This window comes from Anastrepha ludens, chromosome 6 (assembly GCF_028408465.1).
Source record: "Anastrepha ludens isolate Willacy chromosome 6, idAnaLude1.1, whole genome shotgun sequence".
Taxonomy (NCBI): Eukaryota; Metazoa; Arthropoda; class Insecta; order Diptera; family Tephritidae; genus Anastrepha; species Anastrepha ludens.
In genome coordinates, this window is record NC_071502.1 from 2,382,922 (window position 1) to 2,398,122 (window position 15,201).

Below are 15,201 nucleotides of genomic sequence, written 5' to 3' on the forward strand. Positions count from 1 at the left end.
TTCGCGTAGATCTTCCCTTAACGAGTCACAAGTTTACACTACGATGTTAGGGAATGTAGCTTTTCCTATCTTGTAACTGGATGATAGTTTGTATAAAGGTGGCCAAGTATTTAACAAGCTTTGTAAATATTATGTTTGTCTAAAAGTACAAAAAAGCACAAAACTTAAAGTGAGTAAGAGAAAGCAGCTCATCAGGATGAATTTGCTATTTATGTTTTGTTACAAGTTGTTTTGTACAGCGCCATTTATTTTAATAGAACATCGAAACATTGGCGAATCATTCTTGTTTGATTCCTCGCTTTGTTTTTTAATTTGTTTGGTATGTTCTTCGATGATATCCGTTTTACAAATAATCCATACTCCACCTCCTTTTCTGCTTAAATTATTATTTCTGCCGTACAATGCCATTATAATTAAATTATTTATTTTTTTATTGTAATTGGCGCTAACAACCTTTTAGGGTGTTTGGTCCTATTTGTGGTGTGCGTATTGATGTTGTTCCGCAAATGGAACAGTTTCAAACAAACTCCGAACGGTAAATGGTGTTTTACGAGGAGCTTTTTTATGGCAGTAATACACTCGAAGGTTTGCCATTACCTGCCGAGGGGCGACCGCTGTGTGAAAAAAATTGTTTCTATTGGATTATGAATGTAAAATTTATGATAATAGTCCATACTACGCAGGTTTTTTTGTAAAATGTAAAAAGATGAAATCAATTTCTTCAACGCCATCCATCTTCTTTATTATTGCTCTTTTTGTTACTTCTATTTCAATATCAGCTATTCAAGGTTATGCCACAACTAATCGACATAAATTTTAAGGTTATGACTAGGTTATGACACCACTAATTTGGCCTTAAAAACTGCAGAACAACACAGAAGGTTGCGCGGTCCGTAAGCCACTAACCTGAGTTAATAGTTGCTCTTTATTTGACAATCTAGTTGAGGTACAGAGGCGGCCGTCGTGGATGGTTGCGCGTAACTACCATTCGGTAGAGCCTGAGTTCAAAACCCACAGTGGGCATGAAACATCAAATGATAGGTACGTTTTTTCTAAAGTTATGGCTCTACGCAGGCAGCGGCAAATCTCCGAGTGCATTTCTGCTGTGAAAACGTTCATCGAAACTCGTCTGCAAAAAAGATAGCCAAGCTGCGATAAAATTTTCTTCCTCACATCTACATTTTCCATAGGAGTATTTGAAAGCAAGCAATATTAAATCAAACCTGTCAATTAGAAACCGCGAGTTTTCACTGTTAAGCCCGTTATTTCTTAGTTTAACAACTGACCTTGGCCGCTTTTGCACACGAAATCAATGAACTTATTTGATTCGTACTTCTTTTGAAAATCAGTTGTTAAGACAGTGAAAGTGAATCTCCAAATGAGAAGGCAGGTGTTGAAAAGCTAATGGTAGAGTGCTAAAATCCAAGCTTTCGGTGCACATCTTCAAGCGGCAGAATTTATCAAAAAATGCAAAGTTTTTTTGCATCAAATCACCCTGTACTGCTGAAAACAGAGAACGTAAATTCATATTCATATTAAATTTACGTTCATTGCTAAAAACGTTTTACAACCGTATTCCTATATCAAATACAAACCGCGTCCAATGAATTAATTATATTAACTATACTGATTTTATAGAAGGTGTGAAACTAAAATTGTCTACATTAAAAAAAGAAAACTTCGATGAAATCTGAAATAAGTTAATAAATATTGAATTGCAATCTAGGGCTGAGCCATATTCAAAGTTGTAAGTCTTGACTGAACAGCTCGATAGTCAATTATTAATTTTATAACTATCAAATTTGATTGAAGAGGGTGGCAATATTTTAAGTGTGGACACTGCCAGGTTATGTTATTGTAATCTTGAAAATGTCGTCAGGTAAGTTAATACGCTGTGCCCACTCTCTTGATTGCTTCAAATCATTATTTGATACAGAAAAGAATGCGTCGAGTTTCTGGGTGAATCCTTTTCGGCAGAGAAGGGAGATACACCCAGTAAAACTAAAATTATGAAGGATGCTACCAAGTTGAGCGTCACAAAAAAGTACCAAGTGTCGATCAAACATACGAATTGACAGATCATTGCTTCACTGATATCGGTAATATACGATTTAACATATTTTATAACATGAATTGCCAACTTCATTCAATTTGCTACCTGAATTGGCAATTTCATTGAAATTTATCCATTCAAAGCCATCAGAAATTTAGTGTCGAGACGTTAAGTTTCTGCATTCGTAGTTTGCTTAAAAGTCGATAACAAAGTTCCTACTGAAATTTTGGATTAATAAGAAAGTGAATTACTATAAACGTGGCAAATATACTAAAAAATGTTATGGCAAACAAAGCAAGTCAGTACTTTTGGGATTTCAGTCGATTCGATTACAAAAGCCATAACTTAATTCGCTTGATCTCATTCGAACATTCCATTCAGTGAAATTAAATTTCTAGGTAGTAAAGAAACGTTAAAACAACTTTGAATCACACTTATCAAATGTACTGAACGCACTCTCGATGCAACCCTGTAAAACGTCACTATTGGTATTTTTTGTAGTATATTTCTTTTCCGCTCTACTGTCAAAAACGGAGGTACGAAAACTATAATTATTTCGTTTAAAAATCAAGAAAAATCTAAAAATATGCGATAAAAAGCGCTATGTTTACGCCACTAAATAGTTAAGAATATCTTGTTAGCTGTGTTCTAATCATTATTTTGTCTTTTCTTGATTTTTCCGGTGCGCTATCCTGACTCTTCTTGTCTGTGACTTCTACAATTGGACCTCTTGTAAACTGGTGTTCGATGCAACGGAATAAATGTGCGGCTACTAAAAAATGGACAACCCAATATGCACAGGTTTAATAACGCATAATGGCCAAGTCCAAGAATCACACCAATCACAATCAAAACAGAAAGGCGCATCGCAATGGCATCAAACGCCCTATCCGCAAACGCCATGAATCAACGCTGGGTGTAAGCTATTGAGTGCACACTAATCTAATTTAAAACGTTAATACTATTCCTTATAACTTGCAGATGGATGTGAAGTTCCTAATCAACCAGCGATATGCGCGTAAGGGTAACCTGTCCCGTGCCGAAGCCAACAAACGCTACGACGAGCGTGTGGCCGCCCAGGCCGGCAAACCAAAGCCCATCAAACTATAAATATCGCAAAAACCTTAGCGTAGGAAATTCGATGTACAATGGATTTGAATAAAAGGCGGCAGAAATAAAATTTTATACAAAAAGTGGTATATTTGTGGGAATATTTATAATGCACACAATTTTTAGTAGTAAACACTTAGTACTTTATGAAATGGTATGTGCTCCAATTCTGCTGCATGCTTGCGTCGGTAGTCCCACAGAAAGTGGTCAATCAATATGGAATTTACATACTCTTTATTGAGCTCAATTTCCTTCTTGGCGAGTTTTTCCAAAATTGCGTCCTTCACTTTTTCAACAATGTAAATAGAGGCTCCACGTATTTCCACCTCACGCGCATCACCATTCTCCAAAATTGTCTCACTGGTTAATTCATTGAGTAATTCTGGCTTGTATTCCAAACTACCAAAATGTATCAACACTTGTGGCACACGATAGTCGGCAAACATAGTAATTTTCTCAAGGTCATTAAAGGCTCCTGGACCCTTGCCGCCAAAACACGACCATATATCGCCGATTAAAATTTGGGCACGCTTATATAATGATACACGTTGTCCCTCATAGACAGCTTCATCGCGAAAGCAAGGGAACTCACTGACGATCAGTTCTAGTAAACGGGATGCAGAATTATTGGCGGCGCGCACAACATTCTGAAACTTGCCCTGCCATTTTTCCAATAATCGTGTTCCCACTTCATTTAAGCACGCGATGCGCTGTTCAAAAAGCGGGATAGACGTCTGACCATCATCTGGACGGAAAACCTGACGCAATGTTTCGCCATCAATTTTCGAATAATACGTCGCATTGGTGATGTCTATGCCTTCATCCATAGCTCGATTTATGGCAGCGCATAGTGCAAAATAACCCGTAAAACCGTTTACCTTATATTTCGTATGGTCAGCTAAGAAATAAACGTTAGTTGTGTTTACCAACTTTTCCAGAACATTCTGATTACTTACTTGGCGTCCAAAAGCAAAAATTTAGCGTATCAACTACAAAAATCCATTCAATGGCATGCGGATCGGTGGCCTTTGGGTGAATATCATTTTGGGAGAAATTATTCGGACTGAGTTGTCCAGTCTGTATAGAAGAAATTATTTCCTTTGCCAGTTTCTCAATCCCATCTGGAAGCACAGTTAAGTATTTAGCATTTTTGACGATGTGCTCGCTAGATTCACGAGGGCTTAGCGTCATTGCTGTTGCTGAAGTAGTCAAAGGAAAAATGGAAAACAGATATCGAAAGCACCACCTAAGCAGTGTTGGAATAAATGCGACGCAAAAGCAGTAAAGATTTGTTTCAAATTTTTGCAATAAGTTTTTTTTTTTTACAAAAATCAAAACAAAAACTCTTCATCAAGTGTTGTCAGCTGTCTGCCAGGTTGCATGAGATCAGTGAGGTTACCACGGTATTAAAATTTCATCATTCTTCTGAAAATATTGTACATCTAAATTCACGTTCTTTGGTAGCAATGTAGTAACTACAGTGGCTCACAGCTATTTCGTGTGCCCGTTTATCAAAATAAAAAAGTTTAATATTTTTGTATAAACTTTATTTAGAAAAAAAACTTAAACGTACATTCAAAGATAAATTATTTCTTGTTACAAACATACATAAATAAACTTAAATTATTTCTTCTTAAGTAATATATTTACAGCAAAATCAAAATTATAAGTAAATACACGTCACACCTTATTTCGTGTGCTTAACCAAACTAGAAAAAACATGATTTTTTTTTAATTTATTAAGTTTTTACTAATCTAATATTTTGTAGGGTAGCCTTTTTGTTTTAATACAGCTTTTAACCGGGATTGCAAGGAGCTAACAAGTCTTCCAGTTATTCATGAGATATTTTCTCCCACTCCACTTGCAATGCTGTTTTTAGATCTTGTTTGTTGCTTATGTTATGTTTTCTAATTTTTTGATCCAGAATATTCCATAAATTCTCAATTACATTGAGATCAGGTGATTGTGCTGTCGTTTTTACCGCATGAGGGCAATTCTATATAAGCCACCGTTGCACTAATTCCGACTTATGCTTCGGATCATTGTCCTGATAGAACCTGAACCAGTCCCGAATGCCTAATTTTTCAGCACTTTGTAGTAAATTATTTTTTAATAAATTCAAATAAAAAGTTGTATCCATAATTTCGTCGATAAAAACCAAGTTTCCGACACCAGCTGTTGACATGCAGCCCCAAACCATTACATGGCCCCACCGTGTTTTACTGTACCACGCAGATTCTTCGGATCCAGCTCCGCGTAGGGCTTACGCCAATCGAAAGACTTTCCATCGGAACCAAAGAGGTTGAATTTGCTTTCGTCGGCGAAAATAACGTCATACCAAAATGTTTGGTCTTTATTAACATGGTTTTCGGCAAACTCCACCCTTAATCTTCTGTTACGCTCATTAACAAACGGTTTGTTTCGAGCTTTACGACCATGGAAATCAGCTTTGCGCAGAATTCTTCTTATTGTTTCAGGATTACATGACTTACCAAGTACTTTTTCAACCTCTTTTGTCAAAGCTGGCGCACTAATTCGTGGGTCTTTTTTAATTTTTCTTAATATCCACCTTTCATCAGCTTCAGTAAAAATTTTGTTTGGAGCTTGGCGGCCTTTGTCAACCACTCTTTTTTCACGAGAAAAGCGTTGAATAATGTACTATACTGTGGAAGTACTTAAATTTACAATTTCAGCAATTTTTTTCTACGACTTTCCAATTTTATAATGCGTAATCACTAATTCGCGCCTTTCAATCGACGTACGACGGTATTTTTAAATTAAGCTGGACAACTGACTACTTTCAATGTGTAAACTAAATAAGGATAAAATCTAATATACTATGCAAAACAAATTTCCTATAATTGCTAACCGGTTTACTGGCGCCGATAACGGTAAAAGTGAACACACGAAATAAGCTGTGACGTCAATTTACCTAGTATTCTGTTTTTGTTGTAAATATTCTACTAAAGCAGAAAAAATTTGAATGCATTTATACATGTTTGTAATTAGAAATAATTTATCTTTGATTGTGGATTTGAATTTTTTTTAAAGTAAATCAAATAAAAATAATTTTACAATTCTTTAGTTTAACATACAGCCACACGAAATAAGCTGTGAGCCACTGTATGTAGTATTTGCTCAAGAGAGAAAGAATGTAAAATTGCGCCTCCCCAGTGAAGTGACGTCAGAACAGAAAATAACCCAACAAAAATAAGAGGAAGGTTAAGCGAAAGTGATTGTTTGGGCCGACTGTGTGCCTATCTGCAGTTTTTTTTCAGTGCTGCAGCCGCATCAGCTGACATGATGAAACTAATAAGAGCCCCTTGAAAATGAGTTCTCACCACCCTTCCGTTCCGTAATATCGTAGATTTTATCGTAGGAATTTGTATAGTTTCCGTAGAATCGTTTCAGCTGATTGCTCTTTCACCACACAGAGTTGCCAAACAGTACATTTCGAAATCATTTACAAAATAAACTTAGAAAAATTTTAATTTCTATTAAATAACTTAAATACAATGTTGAATAATGTTAATTATAGATAAATGAACTATTTGCATTTGTTGGTTTTTGGCTTTGGTTTAATATATTGTACAATTAAAAATTGTGACTGATAACGCGGATGTGTGAAAAAAGTGTTTGCAAAAATATCAATTGCAAAATTGTGTCGATACAACCAAACACAAGCACACACAAACCGATGTATTGTGTGAATATGTAACTAAAAGAACGCAGTTGTTTTCTTATTCACGGGCAGCGAAAAGGAACTACGATACGTTGGTGAGAGTGAGCACCATAATACTTTGCTTGGTTTGTAAACGGTGTGTCCTCCATTGCTATACCTCAGAGAATATTAACGTTCTCTGTATACCTCCTTAACATGTTCTTTACAACACTGTTCAAACAGCTGTTTTCATATTCCCTTCATTCGTTTTATCAACGAAGGAAAAACAACTATTTAATTTGACGTTTCGTTATGTAGTTTTTGTTGTTCTTTTGGCATCAGTCGTTTTGTCCTGGCTGTCATCTGTCGCTATATTTCTTGCTGCTAATGTTACACTCCAATTAGAAAAGCGAAAAAAATCCTAAATGTTTGCGCTGTGAAGTTATTTACAATAAATAATCCTAACCAATTTGCTTCTAATTAAATTGAAAATTGAGTTGCTTGAGTGGTAAATATATAGCTGCAAAGTGTTAATGGTGTACCAGAAATTTTCCAACAAACCAAATGTGCTCAAAATTTTGCATCCTCTCATATTTTTTTTGGCAATATCGATGTGAACCGCTAGCGCAGTAGAATAGAATCGTGAAGTGCAAAAACATCCTATTGTACCCTAATAGACATATAACAAAGGGTAAAGGCTACAAAATTCAATAAGGCAATAAATTAAATGTTAAGCAAAATCCAAATTCTCTTCATGTTAAAATATTTAGGTATATAATTTTTTATTGATGTCGTGCAAATGAAGAAGGCATTAAAGTGAATGTAATGAAAAATAGTGGAGTGCTCAAATAAAAAATTAAACAATCAAATGCTTTGAGACTTTTGTTATAAAGTGCGCATGAAGTAATTTTTTTTGCAAACTGTGGTAGTCGAGACTGAGCTTTGCTTTATGATTGTTGCTGTTGTAGCACTTTAACGTTGCTTTTCGCAAGCAAGTAGCCAATTCGTCTCATAATCAAACCGCTGTATCGACGGCCCTCGAAAAGAGCCGTGGAAATCGTCGCGAACGTCATCAGCGCCGTCTGTGCCGTTCATCATTGTGTATTATCCCTGAGTTTTTTAGTTTTATTTATATTTTTGTTTTGACTCAGTGCACAGTGGTGCTAAGTGGCTGCGTGAAACAAGAGTACTATTAGCTGACAAACAAATTTTTATGTCTGACGCTGTTAAAGGTAAGTTCCCCAGTCATCCAACGCATAATAATTGGTAAACTTAAATGACTTTTAAAATATTCTAAAATCTAATAAAAAATGTATAGGACATACCACATCTATGCCTTTCGCCAATGTGATTATGTGTTTGATAGTGAATGAATGCAGTTACTTCATAAATCTATATTTTATAATACTAGTTACAGTATATGTACATACATTCCTTTATTGGCCTGCAAATGGAACATTTTTTAGTAAAACAAACATAAGTACACATTAACTTATAATCACCACTTAAACCAACCAACACATTAACTTATACACACACACTTTTTATAGACAAAAAATAAATATATATTTATGTACGTACTTTATGTGTTCAATTGCGACAAATGCGGACGTGCGCTGCCAATAATAAAAGATGGTGACATTGCAGCTTCTCAAGAGGTGCTAATTAGGCGGTCGCAATTGTCATAACAGTCTATCCGCTGTCAAATTATAACTACCAGCGGGTAGATTTCACTGCTAAGCGGAAGATGGTTGCATATCCAGATTTGCAAAATACCGAAACTCGTCGTATTGTTTAAGTTTGTTACGCAAAGTATTTGCTCTGAGTTTTACCAATAATTTTTAAGTGAAATAACTGAACAAGTTACAAGGGTGTATAAACCCATTTGTGAATGATGGTGAGTGAGTCCTCTGATTTTGCCATTGGGGACTATGAAACATTTATGGAACGTTGAATTCTAAATTCTGTGTATTTCTAATATATTTCATGAACTGATGTGACGTTAACAGATAGCTGAATGTTTCTGTTCTGATATCATAAATCATTGTTGGATAGTGCTGATGGGTGACATGAGTGAATGTTTGAGCACACTTTTTATGAATGAGACCCATTTTTTTCTTCCTGCATACATATTTTTATAAGCAAATTCATGTTTAAAATTGTGTTCTTAATGATCGATTAACCTTTTTTAATTATGAAATCTGTCTTTTATTGAACAATATTTTGACAACTGAATTGGAATACCTACACAGAAGTGAGCTTTTTAATCGAGCAATCGCTCAAACCTTGCGATAAATCCTACAGAATAAAGAGTTAAGGAAATTTTGAGTCTAATTTTTGTGTTGCAGATAGACCTTTATTGTGTGTATGTATGTATAGCTACAGACATACATACATATATATGTATATAGCACTAATTTTTACCCATTCTTCCACTTACATATTGCTGAATGTGAAGCCCATTATTAAGCGTTGTATTTACATTGGAAAGTAAACACGTAATAAAATCATTGCTTTTGAAGAGCTACAATTTCAAGTGTTCGTTATTGCAGCTTGTGGCCATAAGCTTTAGGGTTTTTAAATGTCAACCAACATAACGACGATTGATAGGCCTTCCTCGAATTACTGAGATAAGATTTCTGTGTTCAAATATAATTATCGTGTGTGCTCAAGAAAACTACAGTATACCGTCACTTAATGACAAACATGTGTTAATAAAATACAAAATTCAATTTGATACACCTCAATAATATGAGCTTATCGCATTGGCAAGATTGAATTAACAAAACGGTAATAAGAGTTCAGAAAAACCAATAAAAAGAAGTTAGCTGTCTTTCAATATCTCGTCTAAAATCACACCTTTTATAGAGACACAAAAATTCGGTTGTGGAACATTTGCGTTTAGCTCAGGCCTTCGCTGAACTGCCTATCTCGTATCTTCGAAATGGCGGGGCACTCTAGAACTAAGTGCTCAAAAGTGTCTGCAATAGCATGGCAAAATCGGCATAAACCATTCAGATGTCCCTTTCAGAGTTTAATGAGTTGCCTGAATCATTCTGAGTACATATACGCAGCGAATTCCTATCCTCGCTTTGTTCAGCTACAGCACAAATTTCATTTTTTTTACTTCCTTGTATTAATATGTGGGCTCCGTGTAAATAGAAATTATATAGGGTTTTTCAGTAAGAGCGTTTCAACTTTTGAACTTTTTTGAATAAAATCCAAACGGTTTGACTTTTTTAACTAATTTTTTTTTTTTATTATCGAGTTTGAACATATACATTTAAGTATGAAATTCGATTTCTTTTGCATGACCACCGCGTGCACGTTTTACGAAGTCCAATCGTTGAACCCAATTTTCGACCACTCTTTTGCATAAATCGACCGAAATTCCAGCAATTTCGCGTTCAATATTGGTTCTGAGCTCACAAATCGTCGCCGGCTTGTTACTGTAGACCAATGACTTCACATAACCCCAAAACGGGACGGCTTGTTAAATGGACCGTAAAATGGCCGTAATGCTCTTAAAGTAGCAGCAACAGAACGATTATTTTCATAAAAAATTTGCACGATTTGCAATCGTTGCTCAAGTGTGTAGCGTTCCATGATGAAATGTATACTAATGAAGTTTACAAATGACAAGCGAAAAATAAAAAAATATTGCGTCGTTCGCCCTCCCTATCGGAAAAAAGGTGAAGCGCACCTATTGAATAACCCTATATTTTGGTTGGTACGCGCTTTCTATCCACTTCGTCATTTCTCCTGGAGCCTATGTTGTGTCTCAGCTAACGCATCAGCCTTTCGATCTACCCTAGAAACAGTCTTAACACTTCGAGTCTAACCGCTTAAATTCATCAAAGTATGCATATAGACTTTTTCTTCTAAAGAGTTCTGCTAGATCGCATGCGGGGATTACTCTTAACTCTCTAATGACCAATTTAAATATTTCGACATTTTGAGCAACTTAAAAATGTTCAGTGTTGCTTATTTTATGCCCGCCTTCTGTATATAAAAACATAGTCGATGTACGTCCAATCTTTATTTGTGCTGATTTTGTGTCAACAGAATGCAAGTAATCAATGCCCCATACGCAAAATATTAGGGCGGGCTTAAGATGAACCGGTGAAGGTTTAAAATAATGTTCAACTATATTTCATACGCATTAATAGTACTTATAAAGTAGTAAAAGTACTTATATTTCTGCATATGTTTGTGAAAATGTGTACATTTCCAATTAAAGCGCGACAAAATGTCCTCTGAAAAAATTTTCTGCGTACACCACTGCTGAGCATTTTAGTAGTGCCAATCGCTTGTGTAAATTAAATAAACTAAATTCATGACTGTCATCTACCCAATAAATATCTAACGAGGCGATAATTGTAATTGTAAACACATTTCAAATTAATTTGTTTCTTAAAATGCTCTAATTTTGTTGGAGTAATCTAAGTATTTTTTTTATTGTAATTCCACTTCATTGCTGTTTAATGTAAATTGATCGGATAAAGGAAATATGCGAATTGAAAATGCAACAACCAATTGTACACACACACATATGTACATATATATGTACATACTCGTACACATGCACTATGTGGGTAGGTAATGCGAATTTTCGCAGAATTTCTAGAACAATTTACAATCGTCTGCAACAAGGCTTACTCTTATTTCATAGGCTATTAGTAATAATTTATTTGAAAAAAAAAATTCCAAAAAAATTTAAATATTAATTTTGTACAAAAATACATTTACATGTGATTAAAATAATCGGAGCGCAACTAATTACTAAGATTTAACTAATTTTTTTCTATATAATTTAGTTTTTTCTAAAATTTCTCCCTATATAATTTCTTTTTTTTAATATATATATATATATATATAATGTTTTTCTTATAATTTTTTTTCTATTTAATTTTTTTTTTTTTTCTGTAAAATCTTTTTATATAACATACAATTTGTTTTTTCTAAATCAATTTTTTTCTATAGTAAATCAATTTTTTCTTTTTTCAATATAATTTTTTTTCTTCATAATCTATTTCTTCCTATATAATTTCTTTTTTCTATAAAATATTCTTTTTTTATATATTTTTTTCTATATCATTTTTTTTCTATATATTTTTTTTTCTATACTATTTTTTCTGTATAATCTTGTTTCTATATAATTTTTTTTCTTATATTTTTTTCTATATAATTTTTCTTTTAATATTTTTTTCTATATAATTTCTTTTTTCAATATAGTTTTTTTCTTCATATATTTATAATTTCTTTTTTCTTTAAAATACATATAATTTTTTATAATAATTTTTTTCCGTAGATTTTTTTTCTATATCATTTCTTTTTTCTATGTACTTATTTTTATAATCTTTTTTCTATAACATACAATTTCTTTTTTATATATCAATTTTTTTCTATATAATTTTTTTTCTTATATTTTTTTCTATATAATTTCTTTTTTCAATACAATTTTTTTCTTCATATCTAATTTCTTTTTTCTATAATATACCTATATATAATTTGTTTTTTCTATATACTTTTTTTTCCTATATGTACAACTTTGTTTTCTATATATTTTTTTTATTCATATAATTTTTTTATTCATATTTTTATCGATATAATTTTGTTTTTTCTATAGTACGTATTTGTTTTTGTTTTTTTATATAAAGTGCGTTCTACAACAAAAACCATATAACGTGAAGCTCCAAACTTTATACAAAATTCATAAATATTTAACAAAATATTTTTTTAATTTTGTTAAATATTTATGAATTTTGTACAAAGTTTGGAGCTTCCTCAAAATTTTCAACATTTTAATCAGAGTCTTTAAAAAACTCAACAAGGCATCCAGTTTTATAGCCCATTCAATTTTAGTTTAACAAAGTAAAAGTTTAGAGTCGCCGAACAATCGCATTCATTTTTTGCATACGATGTTGAGAATTTTCTACCATATAAAGCACTGGTTCGGCTCAGCGAAAAAACAAATTAAAAAAAATCAACGATAATTTTAAGCCCCTTGAAGCATGGAATTTTTAGCTATACTAATATTGAGCGGGCTATAAAATTCGGCACACCCAGAATTTTTTTAAAAATGCTGAATAAAAATAGAAAATTTTAATGATTTTTTTTTGTTGAAATTGGTTCAATCTTTGTGAATTGTGTACAAAGTCTGGAGTTTTGAGTTGTGTAGTTAAATACACAAAAAAAATGTTAAAACTTGGCAGTTTGTCGCGCTCCTATTGTTACTCTATGTAAATATTTTCACGATTTTAATCAGAAGCTCAAACTTTTGTAACCTCAACTATCGGTATGAAAATTAAAATATATAGGGAGCTCCACACTAATTGTGTGTGGTTGATGAAACGAACTAATGGTTTTCAGGGGATGATAAGCTGCTATAGCAACAACAACACTGCATTTAAAAAATTTCTAATCTGATTTGACACCAATCGATTTTAACTGAAGATATTGGGACTTGAGATATAGTTATTGGTAAATCAAGGAAAACGGTTCTTTTCAATGAAAGAAAATGGTGTTAACATACCCAGAATTGCGTTTAAAAGGTTGAACATTTTTATAATAATTTTTTGAAATTCTTTAAATTTTTGCGAATTTTGTGGAAAGTTTGAAACTTTGCTTTTGGTATTTTTATAAAAATTTAACAAAAAAACATTTATCATGAAAAGTATTGCGAATATTGTAAAAAGAGGAAGTGACTTAATTATGTGAGCAGAAGTGTAAGTGCGACTATGCAATTGTCGGGCGTTGTTTTAAGAGCTTGAGAACGTAAAATAATAATAAAAATCAGAAATAGTATTGGAATGAATTTTTTTACTATAATCTGGTAGATGATTTCACAGCATTTATGTTTTAAATATAAGAAATCCGGGATATTTCCGCCGCGGCTACGAGTTATATGGTCCATTCGATCAGTATAATTTTTGACTACTTTTCCAATAAATCTGGCTGTATGACGCCAATGGTCAAATGATTTGTTTAATATTTAGCTGATTTACATTTGGGGGAAAAACTTCAGTCAGCATGGCTCGATAACGTGCGCCATTCACCGTAATGGCGGCTCCTTTCTCATGTCGAAAGAAATAAGAACCGATGAAGCCGCTAGCGCTCTATGGACTCCACGAATAGATTTTTTTCAAAGGAAACGTTGCTCTGCCGTTAAAAGATTCATGAGGACTTGCTAAACAGCACCGTTTGCCCTTCTCAGCTGTTGAATCATAGTTGTCGATATCGATAGTTCTCATGCAGTTAAAAAAGCACCCGATATATTCGAAAAAATATGTATGTAAAGACAGGGCCTTAAGTGCCTTAGGAAGTATTGTAGTACATGTATTTATAAGTATATGTGTGTATATGTAAGTTAAATTAATATAAAGTACATGGCCAAGCTACTCTAACGGCCTTAGAAATCCTCGCACTTCTTCAAAAATAGTTCAGGAATGTAATATAAGGCTTAACTCGGTTGCTAGTTGGAATGAGCTTGAACTTATGTGGGCCCCGGACACTGTGGCGAACTGCGGGTCTCTGAAGCGTCCACTTTTTGTGGCAATCGTAGCGGGAACAATCGGGTATTTCAAGATTCTCATTGATTATAAAGCTAATGAAAACAATTGATGAAATAGTGACACTTGCAAAAGAACTAAGGGCTATACCAAGGGTGGTAGCAAAAGGTAGCGTTCTCAGACAGGGGAGGAGTGAGCTACAAGCCCTGATAGAACTAATTATGGGAGTCAATATATATACCGATCAGTGTCTATTCGGATACCTTAGGCATCAGTGTACCTTTCCGCTTACCTGATCACTGCAGCGTATTCCAAGCTGATGTTATGAGGATTAAGAAAGACTTTTAGCTCTAAATAAAACGCAATTATAGTCAGAAATATCTACATATTATACAGGGTGAACGATATGAAGTGTTACCTATTCAAAACACCATAACTTTTTCGTGTGAAATTAGTTTTTATTGATTTCAAAGACAAAATTTTTCAAAAATGATTACAATTTTAATATATATTCACTTCAGCTCGATATGACCACCTTTTGCCTTGACTATAACCTTCAAACGGTCAAAAAATTAGTTGCATGCTGCACGAATGTGATCTTCTCGTATAATCGCTTTTTTCAGCGCACCCATACTGGCATATTTTTTAGTCCTCACCTTGCTGTCCAAAATGGACCAGATGGAAAAGTCCATCGCATTTGCGTTTGGCGAATTCGAAAGCCATTGTGTGGACGAAATGAAGTGTGGAACATGATTTTTTAACCATTCTTGGTTCACACGAGCTTTATGAGACGGTGCCGAGTCCTGTTGGAACGTCCATGGTCTACGACCGAAATGTTTGCGTGTCCACGGCTCTAAAGCAGCTT

The 15,201-nt window shown here is 33.8% G+C and overlaps 3 protein-coding genes across 4 annotated transcripts in view; 2 read left to right on the forward strand and 1 right to left on the reverse strand.

The window, feature by feature from the left end:
• Window positions 1–2,492: 2,492 nt before the first annotated feature.
• LOC128867636 (60S ribosomal protein L29) lies at window positions 2,493–3,252 on the forward strand. The gene is made up of 3 exons (XM_054109051.1): window positions 2,493–2,589; window positions 2,855–2,971; window positions 3,035–3,252. Exons 2-3 carry the CDS (start codon window positions 2,870–2,872, stop codon window positions 3,161–3,163), a joined length of 231 nt encoding a protein of 76 aa, XP_053965026.1. The 5' UTR covers window positions 2,493–2,589; window positions 2,855–2,869; the 3' UTR covers window positions 3,164–3,252.
• LOC128867635 (queuosine salvage protein) lies at window positions 3,229–4,565 on the reverse strand. The gene is made up of 2 exons (XM_054109050.1): window positions 4,120–4,565; window positions 3,229–4,061 (listed from the first exon to the last, which is right to left on the reverse strand). Exons 1-2 carry the CDS (start codon window positions 4,352–4,354, stop codon window positions 3,286–3,288), a joined length of 1,011 nt encoding a protein of 336 aa, XP_053965025.1. The 5' UTR covers window positions 4,355–4,565; the 3' UTR covers window positions 3,229–3,285.
• Window positions 4,566–7,161: 2,596 nt separating this feature from the next.
• The window catches only part of LOC128868175 (kinase D-interacting substrate of 220 kDa B), an 85,841-nt gene continuing 77,801 nt past the window's right edge, over window positions 7,162–15,201 (forward strand). Inside the window, exons 1-2 of one of the 2 annotated variants that reach the window (XM_054109984.1) lie at window positions 7,162–7,333; window positions 7,596–8,057. The gene's annotated coding sequence lies outside the window, so the exon portion shown is untranslated. Of the gene's footprint in view, window positions 8,058–15,201 lie in introns of both variants that reach the window. The other variant, XM_054109983.1, reaches the window with a different exon arrangement.